The 14,831-nt window shown below is 37.1% G+C and overlaps 1 protein-coding gene across 2 annotated transcripts in view; it reads left to right on the top strand.

Annotated features, from left to right (window-relative positions):
- The window catches only part of BRMS1L (BRMS1 like transcriptional repressor), a 44,350-nt gene extending 33,553 nt beyond the window's left edge, over positions 1 to 10,797 (top strand). The window contains exons 6-10 of one of the 2 annotated variants that reach the window (XM_025270961.3): positions 1,350 to 1,433; positions 2,126 to 2,190; positions 2,894 to 2,933; positions 4,810 to 4,957; positions 9,189 to 10,797. In XM_025270961.3, coding sequence (XP_025126746.3) covers positions 1,350 to 1,433; positions 2,126 to 2,190; positions 2,894 to 2,933; positions 4,810 to 4,957; positions 9,189 to 9,306 — 455 coding nt within the window. In that variant the 3' untranslated portion in view covers positions 9,307 to 10,797. The remainder of the gene's footprint in view (positions 1 to 1,349; positions 1,434 to 2,125; positions 2,191 to 2,893; positions 2,934 to 4,809; positions 4,958 to 9,188) is intronic. The other variant, XM_025270962.3, reaches the window with a different exon arrangement.
- Positions 10,798 to 14,831: the final 4,034 nt, after the last annotated feature.

Raw genomic sequence — 14,831 nt, 5'->3', positions numbered from 1 at the left:
TCACGTATAGATGTGAGATTTGGACTGTGAAGAAGGCTGAGCACGGAAGAATTGATGCTTTTGAACTGTGGTGTTGGAGAAGACTCTTGAGAGTCCCTTGGACTGCAAGGAGATCCAACCAGTCCATTCTGAAGGAGATCAGCCCTGGGATTTCTTTGGAGGGAATGATGCTGAAGCTGAAACTCCAGTACTTTGGCCACCTCATGCGAAGAGTTGACTCATTGGAAAAGACTCTGATGCTGGGAGGGACTGGGGGCAGGAGGAGAAGGGGACGACAGAGGATGAGATGGCTGGATGGCATCACTGACTCGATGGACGTGAGTCTGAGTGAACTCTGGGAGTTGGTGATGGACAGGGAGGCCTGGCGTGCTGCGATTCATGGGTTCGCAAAGAGTCGGACACGACTGAGCGACTGAACGGAACTGAACTGAATGAGAGGGCAAGGAGGAAGACTGCTAAAGAATTTGCCATGATTGTTGCTTTTATTTGGACTCATACTTCAGAAAGATGTAGAAAATGAAGCACATGAAAAGGAATAAAATAGAAGTGTGACCGGAACAACAGGCATAATAATAATGTACTGTAAGAATAGTTAAGAATATTATTACAACATAAGAGTAGTATTGGAAGACAGCTACAGTATATATTCTTTCCTCTAAGTCTTGAAAGATTGTCATGTGGAAGAAGGAGTAGAAGCCTTTTCACTTGGTCCTGCACAAACTAGGACAAAAAGATGGGTATTATAAGGAGGCAGGTTTTTGTCTCTAAAAAAGGAAATACTTATTAATAATTAGATTAGGCCAAAGTGAAATTGGCTTTTTCAGGGAAAGACTTTCTACACCTTGGAAGATTTACTGGGTTATCCTATGGTTCTTGCATGTGTATTGTGTTACTTGTTATAAATTCTGTTTCTCCAGTATAGAATAGGCAGAGCAGACGAGCTGAGCTCTCCTGCCATTGTTCGACTAGTTGGCTGACCATGGGTGACAGTTTTAGCTTTTCTAAGTCAGTCTCTTTGTATAATTGAAGTCATGAGACTGTCTGCCTGAGAGGTAGCTTCGAAGATTAGTTGAGACCATTCACGTGATGAATATTTAAGTGCCTGACATATATGTTCATCAGTTATTAGGCATAAAGTGCCAAATTGAATTTTGCTCTAATGAAGAGGAAAATTCATAAATATATAGCTGCTCATTAAATTATATATAGTCATATATATTACAGTATATACCCATATTTATAGCATATAAACATAGCCACCAATGCAGTTTTGCAACTATGAAATTACAGTCTTTTTTTTCTTTGATCTCAATAAATCAGATAATACTTAATTTTTATTTACTTGCCAGAGCTGTGGAACGATGAGCTTCAGTCAAGAAAAAAGAGGAAGGATCCTTTCAGTCCTGACAAAAAGAAGCCAGTTGTTGTGTCAGATATCCTTTTTCAAATTTTCTGGGTTTTTAAATTTTTTTTTTAGTTGTTTTAATATATGTTTTTGCACTGTGCATATCTTTGTAGTTTTTATTAGTATACTTTATCTTTATTTGCATGATCCTATAACAAGAACAGATGATTTTTTAAAAATGATTGAAAGCAGAAGGGTATAGTTTAGATTAAGTGAGGTAGAGTGGATAAGAAATTTAGCCATGATTCCAACACTGAAAATTAATATGGCTTTGTAGATCACAAGGGCTTTGAAATGAAGCAGCTGTTTATTATATAGCGTGATTGCTAAATTCTCATGTGTACTTTTTGACATTTTTAATGTCTCTGAAACTGGTATGTTTTTAAATTAAATTAATATATACATTCAATCTTGGCATTCCCGATGGTACCCTCCCTTGGCTCCTGCTTTCCCCCTCGCCCACCTCAAAACAGTGATTAGGTTGTTGGTGTATCTTACTGTCAGAGACACCATAGGATTAAGAGAATATGGTTATAACATCTGAAGTACTAGAACATACTTATGCTGATAGTAAGTTTTTTGAAAAGCAATTTGGAGTCAGAATTCAGCATGCTGATGGTTTCTGTCTGAAGTCATTGTTCCAGTCTCTGAAAAACAGAAATTTGGAAGTATAGTTTAAAACTGAAATTCTTACAGCTAAACTGACCTTGACTTTTCAACGTCCGTATATAGTTTATATGTTACAAGATCTTGATATTCTTGAAGACTGGACAACAATAAGAAAGGTATGCTTAAAGAGCAATGGAATTCAAGTATATTTTTTGTAGTCTACTTTTTAAGAGTATATAATTTTTCACTAATACATCAAAATATTGTTGTAAATATGCTTTACTTTGCAACAGTCTCTCTAGGCAGTCATTACTAATACAGATAACTGTGGATTGCAAGAGTATTTTATGAGAGGCATGTTAGCAGTTTGATTATATTTTTTCCTGTGATAATGTAATTAACAGTTTATGCAAAAGTATGCAAAAGTATTTAGGTTGCCCCAAAATAGTAATGGATTACCATTCTGTGCCTAGTTCTTAGCCTGGTACTGGCTCACAGAAGGCATTCAGATGTATTTTTTGAATGAATGAGAGTGAGTGAATATTTGAACCTTTGTTATACATTTTTGCATTTTGTCATTAAACATTGAAATGTTAGAAGATTTTCTGTGCTTGTTTGAAAGTGGAGACTTGTTTTCCTATTAAAATTTTCCGTTCTCAGAAGCTTCTTAGTTGAGAATTTGAGATTAGATATTGATAACACCTCGAGAAGAAATTTTTATTCTTTTTATATTCCCATGGTTTTAGACATTACCAACTTATTGAAGCAGATCATATTTCACTGTGTTTGTTTTTAAGCTTGTAAGTATTATATATTAAATGGATATTGAAATATACTTTGATTTTGAACTCAGACATCTTTCTTCTTTTTTTAATTAAGGCAATGGCTACACTTGGTCCACATAGAGTGAAAACAGAACGTAAGTCATTTTGTCTGAGTTCAGATCTTCTCTTTGGAGACTTTTTAAGTCATCTACACACTAAACCACTCCCCCCTCACTGGTTTCATTTCATCAGTGAACACTATATGCAGAACTGTGAAAAATTCTTCTGGAGTCTTTGCCTCATGTAAAAGTTTCAAGATTTATGAATGGAATGTATTTCTTTAGTGCTTCAACTGCATTACAATTGCTAATAATGGATCAGTAATCTTAAAAGTATTTATTTAGTGTTTTTTAATGGGCTCAATAATTCTATAGGGGAGGTGTCTGGAGTCCGTGGATGGCCTTCAGAGAGCCTGAGAATAGGAATTCCTCTGGAATTGTGCGCAAAATTACTTCTGTACCTATATTTTCTATGAGAGAGATTAGAATGCTGGCAGTAGGATTCATCAAAAATCCTGCTGAAGTAGTGATGGACATTACTGTCTAGAATAATTTCTCTGTTTCTACCTTCTTTCACTATATAGATTTGAGCCATGGATTCCTTTAAGAGTCTGGCTACACTGTTGAGTGGGTCTCCTCCCCAGCCCCTGTTATCTTTAGCATGTGTATTCTGTGTTTTCTTCATGGCACTTACCACAATTTGTAATTTTTTGATTGTTTACATGTTTACCTGTCTCCTGAGAGAATCGTAAGCTCCACAAAGGTCAGAAATCTGTCTGTTTCAGTCACAGTGCTCAGAAAACATTTGTTGAATGAATGAATGAGTGAATACTTACTGAAAACCTTTTACATACCAGGCACTTTTTGAGGTCAGTGAATGCAGTGGTGCAAGAGTTGAATCTCCTGGAACTTCCTTGAGGGAGGCAGAATGATAATGTATATGTAAATAGATAACTAACTAGATAATGACAAATTGTAATAATTGCTATGAAGGAAATATAAAGCTGTGGTGAAGATTAACTGGGGAGTGGGTAGAGTGGTTGGGGAAGACCTTTCTGAGGTGGTGACATTTGAATGATGCAGAGGGGTATATTCCATGGTGTGCTTTTGACAGTGTGCTTCCATAAAGAATTTTTTTTTTTTTTTATGCATGAGTTTATCTGATGAATCTCAAACCATTTCTAGAATTTCAAAATGAAAATTCTACTGAGTACATTTGCTTTTTAGAATCAAAGGCCTGGGAAATTCTTGGAATATATGTTAAACTTTGCTTTTTTGAAGTGTCAGTTGAGACAATAAAAAGTGTCAGGCGAGACAATATGAAAAAATATAATTTTCAGTGGAAATATGATAACTCAGATTTTAAATCTTATTTAAAATTGGCACTAGTAAAGCAAAATGCATCATCTTTTCTCCTTACACTTGTCTAGTTATTGATTTATTATATATTATTTGTGTGTGTGTTAGTCATTCAGTTGTGTCCGACTCTTTGCACCCCATGGACTGTAGCCCTCCAGGCTCCTCTTTCCATGGAATTTCTCCAGGCAAGAATACTGGGTTGCTATTCCCTTCTCCAGGGAATCTTCCCCACCCAGGGATTGAACCTGAGTCTCCCGCTTTGCAGGCAGATTCTTTACCACCTGAGCCATCAGGGAATTTTCAGTGGAAATATGACAACTCAGATTTTAAATCTTACTTAAAATTGGCATTAATAGTGGATAATATATCTGCTCTCTTGCACTTGTCTAGTTAATTAATTTATTATATATTTTTTAGCTTTATTAAATAGCTCTATTAAAAACAGTGAATTATAAAAAATGTAGGAAATGTAATTCTCTTTGTTTTTATTAGATATAGGTTTCTTATCTAAAAAAATATTTTTAGTGTATTTTCACATATATGGGTGGATTGGTATTAATGCTTAAGTGTTCTGCACTTTTGTTCTTCTGACAATGTCTTATTAATATAACAGTTTTTGAACTGATCCCTTTAGCACCTGTGAAACTGGAAAAACACCTGCACAGTGCTAGATCCGAAGAGGGAAGGTTGTACTATGACGGTGAATGGTATATACGTGGACAGACAATATGTATTGACAAAAAAGATGAATGTCCTACAAGGTAAAAAGCCTTTATTGTTTCAATGCTGCTCAGTATGAGAGTGTACTGTGAGGTTGTCAGTAAATTTTTGCTGCTTGTATAGTGCATTCATAATACCTTAATAATTGCCTATGGATTTCTTTTCGTGATGTATGATTTGATTAGCATGTTTGAACACCAGTGTTAATGTTAACTTTTAGGGGTATATTTTAGTATTTTGTATAAAAAAAGTTGCATCAGAATGGGAAAGGAATTGAAAATTAATGAAAATTTAGAGTGATGGTAATTAAAGTATAACTTGAAAACTGAAAATTGCCTTTTAAAGGATTCAACCTGTCTGAGCTTAAATAAAGTTTGTATAATTATTTATAGAGCCTTCTAAGTTTTCTTTGGTGTGGCCTTTGGAAAATATTAATGTGCATCACTTCTTTAGTTCCTTTATAGTTTATTATTTAATCCTCAGAGTTTTTTAATCCTCTACAGTAAGAAAATAACTTTTTCTAGGTAGTAATAGTAAATAAGGTATTTGCATTTAATGTTGAATACTCATTTCAGGAGCAAACTTTTCTCATAAAAGTCCATTGAGCTAATTAATTACTAGGTTATATATATAATACTCCTGGATTTTTTGCTTTATCTTATTGCTTTTGAGTCATATAACTACTACTACTTAGAATCTGTGTGTATGCATGCTAGTTGCTTCAGTTGTGTCAGATTCTTTGTGATCCCATGGACTGTAGCCTGCCAGGCTCCTCTGTCCATGGGATTCTCCAGGCAAAATACTGGAGTAGGTTGCCATGCCCTCCTCCAAGGGATGTTCCTGACCCAGGGATTGAATCCATGTCTCTTAGATATCCAATATTGGCAGGTGGGTTTTTTTTTTTTACCACTAACACCACCTGGGAAGCATATATATATATATATATATATATATATATATGCTTCGGGGTGTGTATATATATATATATATACTTTTATATATATAAAGTACCCCTAGCTTCTTTGCCGTATCTTATTGCTTTTGAGACATATAACTACTGTGTAACATAAATGTGGTTAAAAAGGAAATGCTTGTGCTCAGTCACAAAGTTGTGTCTGACTCTTTGCGACCCCATGGACTGTAGCTGGCCAGACTCCTCTATCCATGGGACTTCCCAGGCAAGAATACTGGAGTGAGTTGCCCTTTCATTCTCCAGGGGAAGGCTCCAGGGGATCTTCCTGCACCATAGATCAAACCTGTGTCTCCTGTATTAGCAGGTGGATTCTTTACTATTGAGCCACCAGGATAGCACTAAAAAGAAGATAAAATAGCATAAAAGAGGATTAAATACAAACATAGTTTTAGAAAGACTTCTGTTAGGTTGGTGCAAACATAATTGTGGTTTTGGACTGTGGATTTTATTTTATTTATTTATTTATTTTTGGACTGTGGATTTTAAATCACTGTTACGAGGTTCAAACACATCTTTATTAATCAAAATAGGAACCATTACAATCAACACATTTTTGCCAACAAGAAATGAGTTTATTTCTGAAGCATAAAAATCTATGCTTCGAGATGTGATGAACTATTTCTTGGAAAACATTTTCTGCACCCTGCTGGTTGTAGAAGCATTTTCCCTGCAAGAAGTTGTCAAGATGCCTAAAGAAGTGGTTGTCAGTTGGCATGAGGTTAGGTGAATATGGCAGATGAGGCAAAACTTCGTATCCCAATTTGTTCAACTTTGAAATGGTGGTGGTGCGACGTGTGTTTGGGGGTTTTCGTGGAGAAGAGTTGGACCCTTTCTGTTGACCCATGCTGGATTCAGGCCTTGCAGTTTTCAATGCATCTCATCAATTTCCTGAGCATACTTCTTAGATCTAATGGTTTTGTCAGGATTCAGAAAGCTATAGTGGATCAGATGGGCAGCAGACCACCAAACAGTGACCGGGACCTTTTTTTGGTGTAAATTTGGCCTTGGGAAGTGCTTTGAAGCTTCTTCTTGGTCCAGCCACTGAGCTGGTCATCACCGGTTGTTGTATAAAATCCACTTTCTGTTGCATGTCACAATCCAATTGAGAAATGGTTCATTGTTGCATAGAGTAAGAGAAGACATCACTTCAAAACAACGAGTGTTGTGATTTTCGGTCAGCTCATGCGGCACTCACTTACTGAGCTTTTTCACCTTTCCAGTTTGCTTCAAATGCCAAATGACCATCAGTTCAGTTCAGTTGCTCAGTCATGTCCGACTCTTTGCAACCCCATGGACGGCAGCATGCCAGGCCGCCGTGTCTATCACCAACTCCCGGAGTTCACCCAAACTCATGTCCATTGAGTCAGTGATGCCATCCAACCATCTCATCCTCTGTCGTCCCCTTCTCCTCCTGCCCTCAATCTTTCCCAGCATCAGGGTCTTTTCAAATGAGTCAGCTCTTCGCATCAGGTGGCCTAAGTATTGGAGTCTTAGCTTCAACATCAGTCCTTCCAATGAACACCCAGGACTGATCTCCTTTAGGATGCACTGGTTGGATCTCCTTGCAGTCCAAGGGGCTTTCAAGAGTCTTATCCAACACCGCAGTTCAAAAGCATCAATTCTTCGGTGCTCAGCTTTCTTTATAGTCCAACTCTGACATCCATACATGACCACTGGAAAAACCATAGCCTTGACTAGATGAACCTTTGTTGGCAAAGTAATGTCTCTGCTTTTTAATATGCTATCTAGATTGGTCATAACTTTCCTTCTAAGGAGTAAGCAGCTTTTGATTTCATGGCTGCAATCACCATCTGCAGTGATTTTGGAGCCCCCAAAAATAAAGTCTGACACTGTTTCCACTGTTTCCCCATCTATTTCCCATGAAGTGATGGGACCGGATGCCATGATCTTAGTTTTCTGAATGTTGAGCTTTAAGCCAGCTTTTTCACTCTCCTCTTTCACTTTCATCAAGAGGCTCTTTAGTTCCTCTTCACTTTCTGCCATAAGGGTGGTGTCATCTGCATATCTGAGGTTATTGATATTTCTCCCGGCAATCTTGATTCCAGCCTGTGCTTCTTCCAGTCCAGCGTTTCTCATGATGTACTCTGCATATAAGTGAAATAAGCAGGGTGACAATATACAGCCTTGATGTACTCCTTTTCCTATTTGGAACCAGTCTGTTGTTCCATGTCCAGTTCTAACTGTTGCTTCCTGACCTGCATCCAGGTTTCTTGAGAGGCAGGTCAGGTGGTCTGGTATTCCCATCTCTTTCAGAATTTTCCACAGTTTATTGTGATCCACACACTCAAAGGCTTGGCATAGTCAATAAAGCAGAAATAGATGTTTTTCTGGAACTCTCTTGCTTTTTCGATGATCCAGCGGATGTTGGCAATTTGAACTCAATGATCAATGTTGAGTTCTTCAACAACTTCTCATGTAGTTGTAATAGGATCAGCTTCGATGATGGCTTTCAATTTCATTGTCAGTCTGATGACTGGCCACTGCATGCCTCATCTTCAAGCTCTCAGCTCTTTTGCAAAACATCTTGAGCCACTACTGCACTGTAGGTTTGTTAGCAGTTCCTGGGTCAGGTGCATCGATGTTGTGAGGTATCTGTGCTGCTTTACGACCCATTTTGAACTTGAATAAGAAAAATTACCCAAATCTGCTTTTTATCTAACATCATTTCCCTTGTCTAAAATAAATACAAAATACACAGCAAGTAATAAGTCATTAGCAAAAAAGCATAAAGTGAGAAGTGTACGTTAAAAAATGATGTATAACATAACCGCATTTATTTAAGAATGTATTCCAATATCAAATGGCAAAGTTCAACAATGCAAAACTGCAATTACCTTTGCACCAACCTAATATATAAAGATTAATACTGTTAAAAAAAATATGTATGAGTACCAAAAATGCTTGACACTGGGAATTAAGATTTGTATTTAGAACATATCCTACAATCATATTGATATGAGTTGGAGCTGTAATACCATATAAGGAGTGGTTTTAGCTTCATTTTTTTGTCTTTTGGAGGTGGGTTGGAAATGGACAATGTGCTTTTAATAGTTCCAAGAGTAAATTTTACCAACTCTATTAAGAAAAGAAAGATAATTGTGTTGCTGAATGTGGTATTTTTGGCAGCATGCCCTGCTAGTAGCATTCTGATAAATGACAGTTACATACCTGAGTCTACCCTTACAGTCCAGCTATTTTGGTTTTATAGCTAGTGCTCTAAAATGAGTAGAGGAGGCATATTGTCATTCATTCATTCATATTTTTTTTTTTCTTTTTAGTGCTGTAATTACAACAATTAACCATGATGAAGTTTGGTTTAAGAGGCCTGATGGAAGCAAATCTAAGCTTTACATTTCACAGCTACAGAAAGGAAAATACTCAATTAAACATTCGTAATCATGATTTAAGTGTTATCTAAATCTACCTTATTAGTGTTACCAAGTATGATGTGCCATGGGAATAAAAAAATGTATTCAATAACTTAATATTCTCATTGAATCATGAGAGACTGTGTATTTATAGGTAGTACTCTAAGTAAACCTCATGTTGATATGTTATTAAAAGAGACAGTAATAAAAGTTTAGTCATGATCATTACATTTATTTGCCTTTTTGATCCAATGACCAATAGGTGTATATGGTAGGGGTTTCTTACTAAACTTTTTCCTTTGGTTTTTATGTAAATCTGCCTTACCTTTAGTGAACTGTTTTAGCAATGGCTACATTTATCTGCAGTTTTCTTGATTTTCAAGATCTTTTCTCTGATCATATATTTGTAAATAAGCCTGATAAAATGTTTCCTATAAATGGTTTGTAATAGCACATTCATGTTAAATCAGAACTGAAATTTAAACGTATATACATGAGTATGTATAGATGGCTTCATCAGCTTATTTAGAACTGATGGCCTTACTTTACAATCTTATTTTACCCCAAATTAAGCTATTGGGCTTGAAAGCGAAAAGGAGCACTTTTGTAGACTAGCAGCTTTCCTTCTCCTCTTCCTTGATTATATGGTGGTGATCTATTTTTACAGATCATACTTTATGTTGATTAGCAAAATTAGTGTCAAGTAATAACATGCTTCTTCCTGTGTTTCTTGTGAATCTTTGGAGGGCAGGTATTGATGCCTGGTATTTATGATACAGTATGTAAGTGGGTGGACAGTAACTGACAGTATTGTGGTACTTGCTGTACATGTCTGATCTTTTGAAACAGATTTTTAGTAAGCATTTTCCAGAGGTAAAACTAGGTTCATATCCTAATTTTATTTCTAGGGCAAAATAGACAGGGATGATCTCCTTGAATCTATTCCCAAATTAATATTTTTATCTTTGGTGTTTCTACACTTTAAGGCCACTTCGTGCAATTTAGAAAGTATTGGCCTCTCTTCCCCTAGTCACCTTCAAAATTAACTTCGAAAACCTCAGGAACAGTACAGAGATCGAAGCCCTCAGTATGGCAGCATAATTGGCTGTAGTCTGTATTAGGGTACAACCGAATCAGGTATTCCTGGTGGTCTTATGCACTTTAATTTCTGTAATATTGAGACTTAAGAGGATGAAGAAGAGATCTACTTATTAACACTTAGGGCAGGAATATCTGCATTTTTCCGTTTGTTTTCTCACTGTTTTACCTCTGCAGACATCTTCCTGTGCAGATCACTACTTCAAAGTTGCCAAATGTTAATTAAAATATTGACTTCTGAAATTCATTATCAGCAAAGTTATGAATGTTGTTCTGTTTCTAATTAACCTTAGCAAGTGTACATAATGTCATAATCTGATAGTATTTGACAGTACTTATGTATACGATGTTTCATAAGCATTTTTAATAAGATTTGTATTTTTAAATTTAGTATATAATAAAAAGATGTGTTTGAGTGTCATTCGTAGTGTCTTGAATGACTTGTGCATGAGTTCTTTTATTATTTATAACCTGTCTACTTCTGAGAAGGATTTGAGCCAATTTAATAGATATAGAGTATTGAACAAATGTTTCTGCTTCTCTGTTTCAACCTCTGTTGCAGATATTTAAGACAGCTAAGAAGAGCTGACTCATTGGAAAAGACTCTGATGCTGGGAGGGATTGGGGGCAGGAGGAAAAGGGGATGACAGAGGATGAGATGGCTGGATGGCATCACTGACTCGATGGGCGTGAGTTTGAGTGAACTCTGGAAGTTGGTGATGGACAGGGAGGCCTGGCGTGCCGTGATTCATGGGGTCACAAAGAGTCGGACATGACTGAGCAACTGAACTGAACTGAAGTTATACTTAATTTAAATATATGTGCATATGTTCTACTTTAATAAAAATATATTGTATAAGTTCTGAAATTTTAAGTAAAAGTCTTTATTTTAAAAACAATGATTTAGCACATTTACTTTCAGAACTTCAATGTTTATATCAAATAAAACAAATTCATAATATTGATTCTGATTCAGGTAAGCATATGCTTGTCTGTGATTGAAGTACTATAAAACAGATTTCATTGTTGTCAGTTTGCCATTTGACTTCTGGTCAAATAGTTTAGGGGAACTGTTCAGTTCAGTTCAGTTGCTCAGTCATGTCCGACTCTTTGTGACCCTGTGGACCGCAGCACGCCAGGCCTCCCTGTCCATCACCAACTCCCAGAGTTTACTCAAACTCATGTCCATTGAGTCAGTGATGCCATCCAGCCATCTCATCCTCTCTCATACCCTTCTCCTCCTTCCTTCAATCTTTTCCAGCATCAGGGTCTTTTCAAATGAGTCAGTTCTTCACATCAGGTGGCCAAAGTATTGGCGTTTCAGCTTCAGCATCAGTCCTTCCAATGAATATTCAGGACTGATTTCCTTTAGGATGGACTGGTTGGATCTCCTTGCAGTCCAAGGGACTCTCAAGTCTTCTTCAACTCCACAGTTCAAAAGCATCAATTCTTCGGTGCTCAGTTTTCTTTATAGTCCAACTCTCATATCCATACATGACCACTGAAAAACCATAACCTTGACTAGACAGACCTTTGTTGGCAAAGTAATGTTTCTGCTTTTTAATATGCTGTCTAGGGGAATTGTTAGAATCTGCAAAATGTGATGTAGCAGCTGCTGGTAACCTTACAATCAGCCTCTGTCTTAGGATCAGTATGTGGACTTTTCCTGTCTCAACCTTCAGGATTTCATGTTTAGTATCCCTCCCCAGCATTTCCCATTAAATGAATCTAATCATTACTAATCTGGTTCATCACTAAAATTAGTTAGCAAATGGTAAATGCACACTCCTTTCTGTCCCTTCTTCACTGGCCACTGAGTACTTTTCATTGCAAACTTTCACATAAAAGTTGTTTTGATATATGTATTGTTACTCAGTACTCAGACACCCCTGGACAGAAACATATTCAATCTTAAATAATTGATAATTACTTTAAAAGAAGAACAAGAATGTTTTCTGTTATTTCTGATTTTGATTTTGGATGCACTAAGTCCAGTACACTAAAATTGATTTAAAATGAATTTATAAGATAAGGAAAATGGATGTAGGATGAATGAATACACTAGTTAGGATTTATGTAGTTTCTTGCCGAGTTGGAATATAAACTATTTTAATTGCTAAAGATGAGGAAATCTGAAGTATTTTTAAAAGAACATGCAAGCTCAGAATGGAGTTAGGGAAAACGCATGTTCCTTACGTTGTCTTCATGGATGAACTGCCAGAAGGATGCCAGATACATCAGGTGGGATTAATTGAGGCATTTCCGTCATTGGTCACTGTGGCTCAGAGTCTTGTCCTTTACCTTCATAGGCCCCAAACTTAAACTTTATCCATATGCCCTTTTGTGGGCTGAATTGTGTCTGCCCCTCCCCCTAAATTCATACATTAAAGCCCTCATACCCATTACCTCAGGATGTGACTGTATTTGGAGATGGGGCCTTTGAACAGGTGATTAAGTTAAAAAGGGTGTTTACATTAGGCCCTCATCCAGTCTGACCAGTGTCCTTATATTTTTTATTTTCAAAATTTCTTTTGAGGAAATTTGGACACAGAAAAATTTGGATAGCAGATGTGTGCATGCAGAGGAAAGACCACATGAAGACAGGAGTCCACCACCTGCAAGCCAAGGAGAGAGGCTTCAGGAGAAACCAAACGTGCTGACACTTTGATCTCGGACTTCTAACCTCTAGAACTGTGAGAAAATGCATTTCTGTTGTCTAAGCCACCCAGTCTGGTATTTGTTACGGTGAGTCTGTCAAACTAGTAACACGCCCTGAGTTGACCACTCAGGGAAAGTTAGACCAACTCACTCACGGTGGATTGAAGTGACAGCTGAGTGTCGATTTAATAATTTACATTGGAAAAAAAAAATAATAATTTACATTGGGAAATATAACTGAGAAGGAGACCTGACTCAAGTCAACTACTTGGCATATTGTTTCCTTCTAGGAAAATCTGTGTGAAATCAAACTTGGAATCCAAAGATAGTTTTGTTGAAACCTTAGGGAGTCCACCTGTCCTCTCATTATGCTGGACACATTGTTATAATCTGATTTTTAAAAAATTCTATTGAAGTATAATTGATTTACAATGTTATGTTAATTTCTCTTCTACAGCAAAGTGATTCTAGTACACATATATATTCTAATTCATATTATTTTCCATTATGATTTATCAAAGGATATTGAATATAGTTCCCTGAGCTATACATTAGGATCTTGTCATTTATCCATCTTGTATAGTTTGTATCTGCTAGTCCCAAACTTCGAATCCATGTTTCCCCAATGCTGCTTCCCCTTTAGCAACTGCAAATCTGTTTCCTATGCCTGGAAATCTATTTCTGTTTTTTATATATGTTCATTTATGGTTTATTTTAGATTCCACATATAAGTGATATGATACGGTATTTGTTTTTCTCTTTCTTACCTCGTTTAGTACGTTAATCTCTTATGTCCATTCTTTTTATGGTTAGTATCCATTGTACACATACACCACATATTTTTTTTTTTTAATGTGTATTTTTACTTACTTGGCTGTACTGGGTCTTAGTTGCAGCATCTGAACTCATGTTGAGACATATGTGATCTTAGTTCCCCCACCAGAGATTGAACCCAGGCCCTGTGCATTAGAAGTGCAGAGTCTTAACCACTGCATCACCATGCAAGTCCCAACACCACATCTTCTTTTTCCATTCATTTATTGATGAATATGTGGGTTGTTTTTATGTCTTCAGTTCAGTTCAGTCGCTCACTCATGTCCGACTCTTTGTGATCCCATGAACCGCAGCATGCCAGGCCTCCCTGTCCATCACCAACTCACAGAGTCCACCCAAACCCATGTCCATCGAGTTGGTGATACCATCCAACCATCTCATCCTCTGTGTTCCTCCTCTCCTCCTGCCCTCAATCTTTGCCAGCATCAGGGTCTTTTCAAATGAGTCGGTGATACCATCCAACCATCTCATCCTCTGTCTTCCTCCTCTCCTCCTGCCCTCAATCTTTGCCAGCATCAGGGTCTTTTCAAATGAGTCAGCTCTTTGCATCAGGTGGCCAAAGGATTGGAGTTTCATTTTCAACATCATTCCTTCCAGTGCAACACCCAGGACTGATCTCCTTTAGGATGGACTGGTTGGATCTCCTTGCAGTCCAAGGGACTCTCAAAAGTCTTCTCCAACAACACAGTTCAAAAGCAACAATTCTTCAGCACTCAGCTTTCTTCACAGTCCAACTCTCACATCCATACATGACCACTGGAAAAACCATAGTCTTGACTAGACGGACCTTTGTTGGCAAAGTAATGTCTCTGCTTTTTAATATGCTATCTAGGTTGGTCAAAACTTTCCTTCCAAGGAGTAAGCGTCTTTTAATTTCATGGCTGCAATCACCATCTGCAGTGATTTTGGAGCCCAAAAAAATAAAGTCTGACACTGTTTCCACTGTTTCCCCATCTATTTCCC

This window comes from Bubalus bubalis, chromosome 20 (assembly GCF_019923935.1).
Source record: "Bubalus bubalis isolate 160015118507 breed Murrah chromosome 20, NDDB_SH_1, whole genome shotgun sequence".
NCBI lineage: Eukaryota > Metazoa > Chordata > Mammalia > Artiodactyla > Bovidae > Bubalus > Bubalus bubalis.
This window is presented reverse-complemented; position numbering and strand designations above follow the sequence as displayed.